This window comes from Tachyglossus aculeatus, chromosome 17 (assembly GCF_015852505.1).
Source record: "Tachyglossus aculeatus isolate mTacAcu1 chromosome 17, mTacAcu1.pri, whole genome shotgun sequence".
In the NCBI taxonomy this organism is placed as follows: Eukaryota; Metazoa; Chordata; class Mammalia; order Monotremata; family Tachyglossidae; genus Tachyglossus; species Tachyglossus aculeatus.
Window position 1 is genome coordinate 9,667,938 of NC_052082.1, and position 14,956 is coordinate 9,682,893.

The following is a 14,956-nucleotide window of genomic DNA, read 5'->3' on the forward strand; positions in this document are numbered from 1 at the left end:
TTGAACAAAGTCCATGTCCCATGTGGAGCTCACAATAAATCCCCATTTTACAGACAATGAAATTGAGGTACAGAGAAGTTAGAGAAGTTAAATGAGTTGCCCAAGGTCACAGCAGGTCAGTGGCAGAGCCAGGATTAGAACCCAGGTCCTCCGACTCCCAGGCTGGTGCTCTTTCCACTAGGCCATGCTCCTTCTGAATGAATGGGGCTCATGCTGCTGTTACATTTTCCCACGCTCTCAAAATGGTGTATTTGCCCCTAGAGGGTACTCAATTCATTCATTCATTCAATTGTATTTATTGAGCTCTTCCTGTGTGCAGAGCACTGTACTAAGCGCTTGGGAAGTACAAGTCGGTAACACATAGAGACGGTCCTTACAGAAATATCTATAATCAAAAATGCAATTTTGAAAAGGTTGGAATTAGAAAGAGCACTCAGTACCCAAGGCTGTTTTGTTTGATTCCTATTTGAGCACCTGTGTACAGAGCACAGCACTAAGTACATGTAAAGAGTATGCCACCGCTACTATTACTATTCCCACAACAACTAATAGAAAGAACACAGGACTTGGAATCAAGAGACCTAGGTTCTAATCCCAGCTTTGCTGTGTGACCTTGGGCAAATCACTTAATTTCTCTTTGCCTCAGTTTTCTCTTCTATGAAAAAGGGGATTAAGATACCAAGTCTCCCTCCACCCTTAGACTGTAAATCCCATATGAATAATTTGTTAAGCACTTGCTATGTGCCAAGCACTCTTCTAAACACTGGGGGAGATACAAGGTGATCAGGTTGTCCCACGGGGGGCTCACAGTCTTAATTCCCATTTTACATATGAGATAACTGAGGCACAGAGAAGTTAAGTGACTTGCCCAAAGTTACACAGCTAAGTGGCAGAAGCAGGATTAGAAACCATGACCTCTGATTCCCCAAGCCCGTGCTCTTGCCATTAAGACATGCTGCTTCTCATCGATATTATCAATATCATTCTCATCGATATCAACTCATCGATACCATGGATTGACTGATTGCTTGATAATCAACGGAGTAACTTCTAAATAGAGCTCAAGTCAGTAGATATTTCCATAACTGTGTTTCAGTTAATGATTAGGTATCTAGTGACGTACTTTAGGATGATATTAATAGCTCTTCCCATTGGGAATGACAGTAAGGCCTCTGTCCTGAGATTGATGTCTATTTACTTGTTTTGATGTCTATCTCCCCCCTTCTAGACTGATAGCCCATCTTAGGCAGAGATTGTCTTTATTTGCTCCTGAATTGTACTTTTCAAGCGCTTAGTACAGTATTCCGCACACAGTAAATGCTCAATAAATATGATTGAATGAATGAATGCCCTTTTTATGGTGTTTGTTAAGCAATTACTGTGTGCCAGGTACTGTACTAAGCACTGGGGTGGATACAAAATAATCATGTTGGACACAGTCTCTGTCCCATTTTAAAGATGAGGTAACCGAGACGTAGAGAAGTGGAGTGACTTACCCCAGGTCACTCAGCAGACAAGTGGTGGAGCTGCGATTAGAACTCAGGTCCTCTGATTCCAAGGCCTATGCTCTTTCCTCTAGACTTTAAGGTGGTTGTGGGCAGGGAACATATCTGCCCAACTCTATTTTACTGTACTCTCCCAAATGCTTAGTACAATGTTCTGCACTTAGTAGGTGCTCAATAAGTAATAATGTTGGTATTTGTTAAGCGCTTACTATATGCCAAGCACTTTTCTAAGCACTGGTGGGGGGGAAATACAAGGTAATCAAAGTTGTCCCATGTGGGGCTCACAGTCTTAATCCCCATTTTACATGAGGGAACTGAGGCCCAGGGAAGTTAAGAGAGTTGCCCAAAGTCACACAGCTGACAAGTGATGGAGCCGGGATTAATAATAATAATAATAATAATAATAATAATAATAATAATAATAATAATAATAATAATAATAATAACAATAATATAATAATAATAATAATGATGGCATTTGTTAGTGCTTACTATGTGCAAGGCACTGTTCTAATAATAATAATAATGATGGTATTTGTTAAGCGCTTACTATGTGCAAAGCACTTCTAAGCATTGGGGAGGTTACAAGGTAATCAGGTGGTCCCACATGGGGCTCATAGTCTTCATCCCCATTTTACATGAGGGAACTGAGGCATAGAGAAGTTAAGTGACTTGCCCAAAATCACACAGCTGACAAGTGGCAGAGCCTGGATTAGAACCCGTGACCTCTGACTCTCAAGCCCAGGCTCTTTCCACTGAGCCACGATGCTTCTGATTGATTTCCACTAGGCCATAGTGCTTCTCCAATCACGTCATTCATATTCTCTCTTCTCTGAGAGTCACTTCCCTTGCACTGATTTTTCCTAATTCTGGAAACAGAGAGGTCTCCGGAAAAACCATCTCCCATAATACCTCCTCTCGGATTAGGTCACTGCACCCAGAACTGTTATCCTTGGAAATGCTAGTGTGTTGTTAATGGCTGTTCCTGTTTTCTAATCTGCGCGTTGGTCTTTGTATTTGCTCCCTCTAGGCTGTAAATTTATTGTGGGCAGGGAATTGTTTATTGTTATGGCGTATTCTCCCAAGAGTTTAGTACAGTGATCCAAAGTAAGTGCTCAATAATGCACCACAGGGTTAAAACTCACCAAATGCTAAGGATGTGTCCGTTTTCAAAGTGAACAGATCTGTCAATCACAGAAGGAATTGATGTTCATTCATTCATTCACTCATTCAATTGCATTTATTGAGCGCTCACTGTGTGCAGAGCACTGTACTAAGCGCTTGGGAAGTACAAGTTGTCAACACATAGAGACGGTCCCTACCCAACAGTGGGCTCACAGTCTAGAAGGAGGAGACAGAGAACAAAACAAAGCATATTAACAAAATAATATGAATAGAATATGTACAAGTAAAATAGAGTAATAAATACATGCAAACATATATACAGTATATAGTATATAGTATATAACATATATAGTAATGATGAATAGTAATGATGTGCTTTACTTCCATTTACTCTGATGACTTGACACCTGTCCGCATGTTTTGTTTTGTTGTCTGTCTCCCCCTTCTAGACTGTGAGCCAGTTGTTGGGTAGGGACCGTCTCTATATGTTGCCAACATGTACGTCCCAAAGGCTTAGTACAGTGCTCTGCACACAGTAAACACTCAATTAATACAATTGAATGAATGAATGAATGGAATGGGGTGGCAGTTTCCTTGAAAAAACTGTCCTCCATTATGGAAATAAGCAACCTAGCGGGAGAGATCCGAACCAGGATGGTATTAGTCCAAGATAAGGTTTCAGGTTACTTACTGTTTCCTGATTTGATTAGGCAATACCATAGTCTGTTCATAATAGGCTTTTTTTTTCTGGACTCTTAATTCCCTGAACAATTAATGACGGGGAGTTTCAGGGTGCGAACCATGAGTGAGGAAGGAGTGAGAATCCAGGAAGAGTGGGAGCAAGAAGTCTCTGGAAAACACATCCCCAATAATAGTACCTCGTCTCTGACTAGGTGAGTACACCCACCCGGCTTCCCTCTTGCTTCCATCTGAAAAAGGTTATTTGAGCTCCACTTCCAAGCAGCTGTAGAAAGCCCAGACATTTCTGAGGAACGGCCTGGTTACTCCTTTCTGCTCCTACCTAATTTGGATGGCACCGATCTGACCTCACGGCGGGGTGAAATTCCTCATACAGGTTGGGTGGGGCAGATTGCTCCTGTCCCCGAGGTCTTAGGCCATATTTCATTCATTCATCGTATTTATTGAGTGCTTACAGTGTGCAGAGCACTGTACTAAGCCTTTGGGACGTACATGTTGGCAACATATAGAGATGGTTCCAACCAACAGCGGGCTCACAGTCTAGAAGGGGGAGACAGACAACAAAACAAAACATGTGGACAGGTTTTGTACACTACAACGGTAAACAGCTACATTCCCTACCCACAATGAGCCTACATTCTAGAGAGGGGAATAAGAATTGTAGTATTTGTTTAATGTGTACTACGTGCCAGGCACTGCACTATGTGGAGTAGCAGAACGTGGGGGGATTCAAACAAATTGGGTTGGACACGGTCACTGTCCCACAGGGGGCTCACAGTCTTAATCCCCATTTTACAGATGAGGAAACTGAGGCACAGAGAAGTGAGGTGACTCTCACCCAAGGTCACAGAGCAGACAAGCGAGAAGCAGCGTGGCTCAGTAGGAAAGAGCCTGGGCTTTGGAGTCAGAGGTCATGGGTTCAAATCCCAGCTCCGCCAACTGACAGCTGTTTGACTTTGTGCAAGTCACTTAACTTCTCTGGGCCTCAGTTACCTCATCTGTAAAATGGGGATTAAGACTGTGAGCACCACAAGGGACAACCTGATCATCTTGTAACCTCCCCAGGGCTTAGAACAGTGCTTTGCACGTGGTAAGCACTTAACAAATGCCATCATTATTATTATTATTATTATTATTATTATTATTAAGTGGAGCAGCTGGGATTAGAACCCATGGCCTTCTGAATCCTAGGCCCATGCTCTATCCACTACACTACCTCCGATCTGTGAATCCCGGGTGCCAGCCTTCCTCCTGTGAAAAATTCTACCCGACCCTCAAATTCCCCTGACAAAGATCAGGAAGGACTGAACCTCACTGTTCAAAGGTCACATCCGACAGACCACTGAGAGCATAATGGACGCATTATTCACAACACTTGAAAGGTACTTTCCACGTGCTTAGTATAGTGCTCTGCACACAGTAAGCGCTCAATAAATATGATTGAATGAATGAACAACATTATATTCTTCACCCCGGAGAGACGAAGGACTGAGCCACAATCTGAATCCTCCTTCTCAGTCTCACCTGAGAAGCAACATGGCCTAGTGGCTAGAACACATGTTTGGGAGTCAGACGGACCTGGATTCTAATTTAGATTTTGTCAACTGTCTGATCTTGGGGAAGTTCCTTAACTTTACTGTGCCTCAGTCACTTCAACTGGAAAATGGAGATTAAGGCTGTGAACTCCAAATGACTCAGGGGCTGTGTCCAACCTAATTAGCTTGTATCTATGCCAGCGCTTAGTATAGTTCTTGGCACATAGTAAAGTTGGAGAATAATAATGATGATAATAGTTTTATCCCCTCTCAAGGTCACACCTGGAGAGTTTCCTGTCCTCTACCAGTTCTCTTCTCTAGAGAAGCAGCGTGGCTCAGTGGAAAGAGTCCGGGCTTTGGAGTCAGAGGTCATGGGTTCAAATCCCTGCTCCGCCAATTGTCAGCTGTGTGACTTTGGGCAAGTCACTTCACTTCTCTGTGCCTCAGTTCCCTCATCTGGAAAATGGGGATGAAGACCGTGAGCCCCACATGGCACAACCTGATCACCTTGTTCCCCCCAGTTCTTAGAACAGTGCTTTGCACATAGAAAGTGCTTAACAAATACCATCATCATTATTATTATTAAATACCGAAACATAAAAACAAAAAAACCTAGATCCCTTGCTATTAAGATCCTTCCCTTATCCCATGGTAGCCAATTTCTCAGCAGTATTATTGAATACAGACTGGATGCGGAGAAAAGTTCACTTGGCTTAAAGTGACTCTTCCCCTATCCCTAGAGGTCAAGTTAAATTGGCTGACCATGGGATTGGACTGGACAGAGCCAAAGGAACAGCTCCAGTCTGGAGTGCCCCTGACAGGCAAAGCATAAACCTAATAATTATAATAATTCTGGTATTTCTTAGACACTTATTAGGTGCCAAGCACTGTGCCCAGTGTTGAGGTAGATATAGATACAAGAAATCCGATTGGACATAGTCCCTGTCCCACATGGAGATCACAGTCTTTCTAGACTGTAAACTCATCTTTACTGCTGAATTGCACTTTTCAAGCCCTTAGTACAGTGCTCTGCACACAGTAAGAGCTCAATAAAGATGAATGAATGAATGAAAGATTGAATGTGGAGAAAGAACAGGTATTTTATAATAATGTTAGTATTTGTTAAGCACTTACTATGTGCAAAGCACTGTTCTAAGCACTGGGGAGGTTACAAGGTGATCAGATTGTCCCACGAGGGGCTCACAGCTTTAATCCCCATTTTCCAGATGAAGTAACTGAGGTACAGAGAAGTTAAGTGACTTGACCAGGGTCACACAGCTGACGGTTGGCGGAACTGGGATTTGAACCCATGACCTCTGACCCCAAATCCCGTGCTCTAGATGAGAAACTAAGGCACAGGGGAGTTAAGTGACTTGCCCAAAGTCACACAGAAGGCCAGAGGTGGAATCGAGATTAGAACCCAAGTTTCTCAACTCCCGGTTCCTCCTCTACACTGTAAGTTCACTGTGGGTAGGGAATGTGTTTGTTCATTGTTTTATTGTCCTCTCCCAATCGCTTAGTATACTGCTCTGCACACAGTAAATGCTTAATAAATATGATTGACTGACTGACTTCCACTGCTTGGTCCAGAGAATCCCTCGGGGTGGGTTCATTCATTCATTCATACATTCACTCATTCATTCAATCGCATTTATTGAGCACTTACTGTGTGCAGAGCACTGTACTAAGCGCTTGGGAAGTACAAGTCAGCAACTTACAGAGAAGGTCCCTATCCAACAACAGGCTCACAGTCTAGAAGGGGGAGACAGACAACAAAACCAAACATGTAGACAGGAGTCAAAACATGTAGACAGGAGTCTCCATGTAGAGAAGCAGCATGGCTCAGTGGAAAGAGCCCGGGCTTGGGAGTCAGAGGTCATGGGTTCTAATCCCGACTCTGTCAGTTGTCAGCTGTGTGACTTTGGGCAGGTCACTTCACTTCTCTGGGCCTCAGTTACATCATCTGTAAAATGATGATGAAGACTGTGAGACCCACGTGGGACAACCTGATCGCCTTGTATCCCACCAGCACTTAGAACAGTATTTCGCACATAGAAAGCGCTTAACAAATACCATCATCGTCAACTAACATAATTCCTCTCCGGGAACTGACCAACCCTCAGGCCAACTCGACACAAAGTTCTGTGTCAGCCCCTGAGAGACCTTTCATATCCAGTGGACATATCCTATGACTGCAATCAGGACTCCAGCTCCTGGATTTTGGCCACCACCCAGGCTAGCTCGGGGCTACTATAAAACACATGGATTCGGGAGCATGGAGCGTCTGTGCTATACCCTGTGTGTGATTCTGACATGGGGTCCAACTCTGACACTTATGCTTGCCACATGGTAAGCACTTGGTAAATACCACTGTTAATAGAAAATGGATGAGGAGAAATTAAAGAGAGTTCAGAGCTAAAGTGATTGAAGGGACAGGAAACCAGTCCTCTAAGGAAATGAGCAGAGAGGAACTGGAGTTTTCCAGCACAGCGGGAGCCAAAGGGAATGAATAATCGTCTTCAAGCGCTGGGTGTAATTTGTCTGGAGGATGCAGGAGTTGAGTTGAGCTGGTCGATTATGGGACTGATGGGGTGGAGCTGAGTTTGTGGTTGGGTTGTTAGACCTGTGGTTGTCATTCAGAGAACCCCAAGCCATCCAGAGAAGGCTGAGTTGAGCTCAGGGTGGAAGTGGTTGGCTGTCAACCTTCACATGAAGCAAAAACTCCTCACTCTCGGCTTCAAGGCTGTCCATCCCCTCGCCCCCTCCTACCTCACCTCCCTTCTCTCCTTCTCCAGCCCAGCCCTCACCCTCCACTCCTCTGCCGCCTCTAACCTCCTCACTGGGCCTCATTCTCGCCTGTCCCACCGTCGACCCCCGGCCCACGTCCTTCCCCTGGCCTGGAATGCCCTCCCTCCACACATCCGCCAAAGTAGTTCTCTTCCTCCCTTCAAAGCCCTACTGAGAGCTCACCTCCTCCAGAAGGCCTTCCCACACTGAGCCCCCCTTTATTCCTCTCCTCCTCCTCCTCCCCTCCCCATCGTCCCCCTCCCTCCCTCAAGGCATTTGTCTATATTTGTACATCTTTATTATCCTATTTATTTTTTGGTACATATTTACTATATTTATTTTATTAAAGACATGTATATAGTTATAATTCTATTTATTCTGATGGTATTGACACTTGTCCACATGTGTTGTTTTGCTGTCTGTCTCCCCCTTCTAGACTGTGAGCCCGTTGTTGGGTAGGGACCGTCTCTATATGTTGCCGACTTGTACTTCCCAAGAGCTTAGTCCAGCACTCTGCACATAGTAAGCACTCAATAATACGATTGAATGAATGAATGAGTGAACCCTCTCCCCTCAGATGGGAGACCCCGGGGTGCTGTGGAAAGAATGAAGGTCAAGGAGTTAGGAGACCTGGGTTGAGTTTCTCATAACACAAATATCTCCTTGCCTGGGCTGCTTTAAGAATCCCTGGATACAGAAGAGCCAAATGTCTAGCTCCACTCCAGAGACAGGAGAAGATCATTAGCTCCTTGAAGGCAGGAGCTTATTTTTTTGCTGTATTTTTTCAGGCGCTTAATACCGTGCTCAGCACAGTGTAAGCACTCAACTACCATTGATGGCTGATTAACTGATTGATCATGGCCCAGACTGGAATAGATTGCACTTCCATCTTCGCTGTCACCCCTCTCTCAGACTTAGAAGGAGGTAGAACAATCCTTCTCCATGTCTCCAGAGAAGGACAGGGCTTCATCCACTGGGATCCTTAGATTGTGAGTCCCTTGGGAGACAGGAACTTGTATGTACCACAGCACTTTTGGACACTTATAAATGCCATTATTATTATTATTATTCAGGAGGACAAATTCTTCGGAGAAAATACTAATGCTAGGAAAAGTCCAGGGAAAACATGGAAGAGGCAAACCAGTAGCTAGCTGAATAGAGACCATAGCAACCATAAGAGAAGAACCATAAGTAAGGTTGCCAGTTATGAAAGAGGACAGGACGTTCTGGAGGAAGTATATCCACGGAGTCTCTATGAATCAGAAATGACTCGATGTCACTTAAACATAATAATAATGCCCCAGTACGAAGAAGAAGAAGAAGAAGAAGAAGAAGAAGAAGCATGGCTCAGGGGAAAGAGCACAGGCTTTGGAGTCAGAGGTCATGGGTTCAAATCCTGGCTCTGCCAATGGTCAGCTGTGTGACTTTGGGCAAGTCACTTCACTTCTCTGTGCCTCAGTTACCTCATCTGTAAAATGGGGATTAAGCCTGTGAGCCCCCCATGGGACAACCTGATAACCTTGTAACCTCCCCAGCGCTTAGAACAGTGCTTTGCACATGGTAAGTGCTTAATAAATGCCATTATTATGATGATGAAGAAGAAGAAGAAGAAGAAGAAGAAGAAGAAAAAGAAGAAGAAAAGAAGAAGAAGAAGAAGAAGAAGAAAGAAGAAAAAGAAGAAGAAGAAAGAAGAAGAAGAAAGAAGAAGAAGAAGAAGAAAGAAGAAGAAGAAGAAGAAAGAAGAAAAAGAAGAAGAAAGAAGAAGAAGAAGAAGAAGAAGAAGAAGAAAGAAGAAGAAGAAGAAGAAAGAAGAAGGAGGAGGAGGAGGAGGAGGAGGAGGAGGAACTGGAGAAGCAGGAGAAGGAGAAGGAAAAGGAGAAAAAATAATAAAATATTCCTTGGCTGAAACAAAACCGAAAGTCCACTGTGGGCAGGGATTATCTCTCTTTATTGCTGTACTGTACTTTCCAAGAGATTAGTGCAGTCCTCTGCACACAGTAAGCTCTCAGTAAATACAAATGAATGAATGAACCATTGCCAACAATTCCATGGGAGTGATAGAGCCGCTCCAGCTGTGGGGTGATACCACTGTTTCTCCCTTAGCTGCCTAGACTGATCTCCCAGCTTCTCTCAACCTGGATCTCCAAAAAAGACTGGGAGCTTCTAAGCAGAGCTGGCGAGTGCCCAAACCAGGTCTCTGACTATTTACAAGCTGCCCCTGCCTATGAAATCCCACCTCCTCCAGGGGGCTTGCCCTGATTCATTTTTCTTCTCCTGGGGTCCCATCCCCTCTCTCATCCTAGAATTTTTGCAGCACCTGAGTGGCACAGTACTCATTCATTAGGGAAGTAGCGTGGCTCAGTGGAAAGAGCCCAGGCTTGGGAGTCAGAGGCCATGGGTTCTAATCCTGGCTCCGCCACTTGTCAGCTGTGTGACTTTGGGCAAGTCACTTCACTTCTCTGTGCCTCAGTTACCTCATCTGTAAAATGGGGATGAAGACTATGAGCCCCACGTGGGACAACCTGATCGCCTTGTATCCTCCCCAGTGCTTAGAACAGTGCTGTGTGCAGAGCACTGTACTAAACTCTTGGAAAGTACAGTTCAGCAATGAATAGGGACAATCCCTACTCAACAATGGGCTCACAGTCTAATAATAATAATAATAATAGTGGTATTTATTAAGCACTTACTATGTGCAAAGCACTGTTCTAAGCACCGGGGAGGTTACAAGGTGATCAGGTTGTCCCACGGGGGGCTCACAGTCTTCATCCCTATTTTACAGATGAGGTAACTGAGGCCCAGAGAAGTTAAGTGACTTGCCCAAAGTCACACAGCTGACAATTGGCAGAGCCGGGATTTGAACCTCTAGCCTCTGACTCCAAAGCCCGTGCTCTTTCCACTGAGCCACACTGCTTCTCTAGAAGGGGGCAGACAGACAACAAAACACTTCTCCACTCTGAGTTATATGGTCTTCAGACAGTAGACACTCAAGATTAGGGGTCATTGATTGATTCTGGCTCCCTCCGAAAGGTCCCCAGCCCTCGACCCCACACGAGGAAAAGTTGTTCCAAATTTCTCTAATCCCCTTGTGACCGGGGTCATCTTGGAGCCGGAAAGAGAGGCGATTCAGGGGGAGAGGGGGACCAGAGTGGGTAGGAGGGTAGTGTCCTTCTGCCCAAACAGCTGGCTTTCTCCTGCTAGAGGGTTGGATGTGGAGTTGGGGAAGGGTCCTGGGAGGGGGTGCGCAGCTGGAGGGACTAGGGGAGGGAGAGAGAAGACGGGAGGGGGGTGGAGGGAGGGGATGCCCAGCCCAGCCTGAGCCCAGGGTCCACAAGGATCAGCTGAAGCGCAGCAGGAGGAAGGGCAGGACCGGGAGAGGCTGAGCCCTTCAAAGTCCCAACTTGGTTCTCTTCTCACCCCCCAGTGCGTCATCCCTCCCCCTTCCTCCATCCCCTAGCCTCTTCCTCCTCTTCTGCCCTTCTCCCCGCCCCCCTCTCACACACACCTCCTGGTGGCCCCGGGCCTGGGAATTTCCCGGCCTCGCGCATAAAGGTCCAGGGAGCTGGGAGAGACGCCCAGATCGCCCAGAGCTCCCAGACCTGCCAGATTCAGCAGCTCCAGTCCTGCCACCAGACAGACCCACCACCCTGCCCGTCATGAGCCGCGGCCTCGACTTCCACCGCTCCCCTTCCTCCTCCTCCTCCTCCTCCCCGGGGCTCCCCCAAAAACTGCTGCTCCTGCTGCTCCTGCTGCTGCTGCACGTGTCCGCCCAGCGCGCCCAAGGTGAGAAGCGGCCCGGAGCCCCCGGGGGGCACAGCACTGCCCTAAGCGCTCCGCCACCGCAAGTCAGGGGCAGAGGGAGACCATCCCTGTCCACAGCGGGGTCACCGTCGGGAAGAGGGGGGAGACACGGGATGGAGAGGAAGGAAGGGATGGATGGATGGATGGATGGATGGATGGATGGATGGATGGATGGATGGATGGATTGGGAAACGAGCGGGACAGAGGAGTGCGGGATGGAGCGGGATGGAACGGGACAGAAAGAGGACGGAGTGGGATGGAGACGGGACCGAGAGGCGTGGGATGGAACGGGATGGAGAGAGATGGAGTGGGTTGGAACGGGACAGAAAGAAGTCGGAGCGAGATGGATACGGGACCGAACGGGACCGAGGGGCGCGGGATGGAACGGGATGGAGAGGGCTAGACCGGGATGGAGAGGGATGGAACGGGATGGAGAGGGATGGAACGGGACGGAATGAGGATCGGGATGGATACGGGACCGAACGGGACCGAGGGGAGTGGGACGGAGCGGGATGGAGCGGGAAACGAGTTGGACGGAGGGGCGCGGGATGGAGAGGCTTGGAACGGGATAAATGGAAAACGACCGAGGATGGAGAGGGATAGAACGGGCCCGAGCAGGGAGGGATGGAGCGGGAAAAGAAAGGGACAGAGGGACGCGGAATGGAGAGGGATGGATATGGGACCGAACGGGACCGAGGGGAGCGGGACGAAGCGGGATGGAGCGGGAAACGAGTTGGACGGAGGGGCGCGGGATGGAGAGGGTTGGAACGGGATGGAATGGAAAACGAGCGAGGATGGAGAGGGATAGAACGGGCCCGAGCAGGGCGGGATGGAGCGGGAAACGAACGGGACAGAGGGACGCAGAATGGAGAGGGCTGGATTTGGGATGCTGAGATGGATGGAGGGAGGGAGGGAGGGAGGGAGGAAGGGATGGATGGATGGAGGGATGGATGGAGCGACTCTTCCACAGTTGGAAGTCCAGGGTCTAAGTGGCTGGAGGCCGGGAATGGGACGGGACCGTAACGGGATATTCTCTTTTTTTTGCAGCTGCCCCTCCGGGAGCTCGCCTGGCCACGGAGCTGCGCTGTCAGTGTGTGAAGACCACGCAGGGCATCCACTACTCCAACATGGCCAAAGTGGAGGTCATCCCCGCAGGACCCTACTGCGCCAACATCGAAGTCATGTAAGTGCCACCACCCCCTCCCCGGCCGCAGCTGCAGCTGTCCAAAAAAAGGGAAAAGAAAAAACAAAAAACACAAATCGAAAGAGAGAAAAAATAGGACTGATGAAGTCCGGCAGCTCTTCTCCAGGTGAAGAGCCCCACATTTGTCAGGGGTTAGCCTGTCTGGAAGTTCGGACCAGACAAAGCAATAAGTTGCCGATTTGTACTTCCCAAGCGCTTAGTATAGTGCTCTGCACACAGTAAGCACTCAATAAATACGACTGAATGAATGAATGAATAAGAAAATATCCCCTGTGTGAAATACTGCACTCTGCATCATCTATGCATGGATTTGTTGAAATAGTGTGGCCCTTATAAGCAGGGTTGCTTAGTGGAAAGAGCCCGGGCTTGGGAGTCAGAGGTCGTGGGTTCTAATCTCAGCTCTGCCACTTATCAGCTGTGTGACTTTGGGCAAGTCACTTCACTTCTCTGGGCCTCAGAAACCTCATCTGTAAAATGGGGATTGAGACTGTGAGCCCCACATGGGACAACCTGATTACATTGTATCTACCCCAGTGCTTAGAACACAGTTTGGCACATAGTAAGTGCTTAACAAATGCCATCATTATTATTATTATAATTATAACGGGTGACCCCTTGGACGTCTCTCTTTAAAGAGCCAGCAATTACTATTAGAATGGTGCCCAGCACTTAGAACAGGGCTTGACACACAGTTAGCACTTAATGAGTACCATTATTATTAACATTATCTGGTGACCGATTGGTCCAGGGGCTCAGAATCTCTGTCTCACATGTCTCCGTTGCCCCCACCTTCTCTTCTTGACAGAGTCACCTTGAAGAATGGAAAGAATGTCTGTTTGAACCCTGAAGCCCCCCGAGTCAAAAAACTCATCGAAAAGATGCTAAACGGGTAAGCTGTTCTCTTTGAGCATCTGGCTACTTGCCTCTCTTTCTGAAGAGATCGACCCTTTCTATCTCTCTTCATGGTGCTTTGCCCCTTGTCTGCTGTGTGACCTTGGGGATGTTAAGTGACTTCCCTGGCCTCAGTTCTCCCACCTGCAGAATGGGGATTCAATACCTGTTCTCTTTCCTGCATTGAGTGTGAGCCCCGTGTGGGACCTAATTATTTTGAATCTACCCCAGTGCTCAGGACAGTGTTTAGCTCAAAGCAGAGCTAAACAAATACTATTAGTAGTATTAGATAGAGAAGCAGCGTGGCTTAGTGGAAAGAGCCCGGGCTTGGGAGTCAGAGGTTGTGGGATCTAATCCCGGCTCTGCCACTTATCAGCTGTGTGACTTTGGGCAAGTCACTTAACTTCTCTGTGCCTCAGTTACCTCATCTGTAAAATGGGGATGAAGACTACAAGCCCCATGTGGGACAACCTGATTACCTCGTATCCACCCCAGCACATAGAACAGTGCTTGGCACATAGTAAGCACTTAACAAATATCATCATTATTATTATTTTGCAGCACTTACAACAGTGCATGGCACATAGTAAGCGCTTAACAAATGCCATAATTATTAAGAGAAGAGTCCTCAATCGCTTTAGCTAGCTCTCCTTGTAGCTTTCCCACTCCCTCAAAGATCATGATTCAGCTAGGCATCTATAAGACATCATCAACTTTGGATCCACTGCTGTAGTGTTCTGCCTTCCGTGATAAATCTGTTTTGTTTTTTTTTTCCCTCAACAGAAAAGAAGGAAAGGACTGATGAAGCCAAGCAGCACTTCTCCAGGTGAAGAGCCCCAGATACGTTGGGGGTTAACCTGTCCGGAAGTTCTGATGTGACCAGCCAAAGCAATAAGAAAATGTCCCCTGTGTGAAATGTTTCAATCTGCCTAATCTATTTATTATGTGTTGGTATATTAAGGAAGTTATTTAATGTATTTATTGAAATGTGTGGCCCTTAGAACGGGTGACCTCTTGGATGTCTCTCTTTATAGGGCCATCAATTATTATTAGAACAGTTCCCAGTGCTTAGAACAGTGCTTGACACATAGTAAGCGCTTAACAAGTACCATAATTATTATTATTATTATTTTTACCTGGTGACCTGTGAATATGTTTTGGGATGATTGTGATTGCCAGTCTCTAAAGTTAGGGATTATAGACCACTCCATATTTTATTAATAATGAAGGGGGTGGGCTTTAGGATGTGAAGAAAACACACCGTATTGTAAAGTTGCAGAGAGGGAGGTGGGGGTAAGAGGGAAAAATTAGGCCTTCCCCTTTCCCACCCCACTTCCCCATCCATTAACATCTACCTGGATACTGTCAAAGGATCCCATGATTTCCAACTGTGACCCGGAAGGTTTTCG

General features: G+C 46.8%; 1 protein-coding gene across 1 annotated transcript; it reads left to right on the top strand.

Annotated features, from left to right (window-relative positions):
- The first annotated feature begins 11,307 nt into the window (after positions 1 to 11,307).
- On the top strand, positions 11,308 to 14,740 carry LOC119939633 (permeability factor 2-like). Its single transcript, XM_038759762.1, has 4 exons — positions 11,308 to 11,434; positions 12,500 to 12,635; positions 13,462 to 13,545; positions 14,331 to 14,740. The coding sequence occupies exons 1-4, from the start codon at positions 11,308 to 11,310 to the stop codon at positions 14,347 to 14,349; spliced, it is 366 nt and encodes a 121-aa protein (XP_038615690.1). The 3' UTR covers positions 14,350 to 14,740.
- The last annotated feature ends 216 nt before the right edge of the window (positions 14,741 to 14,956 follow it).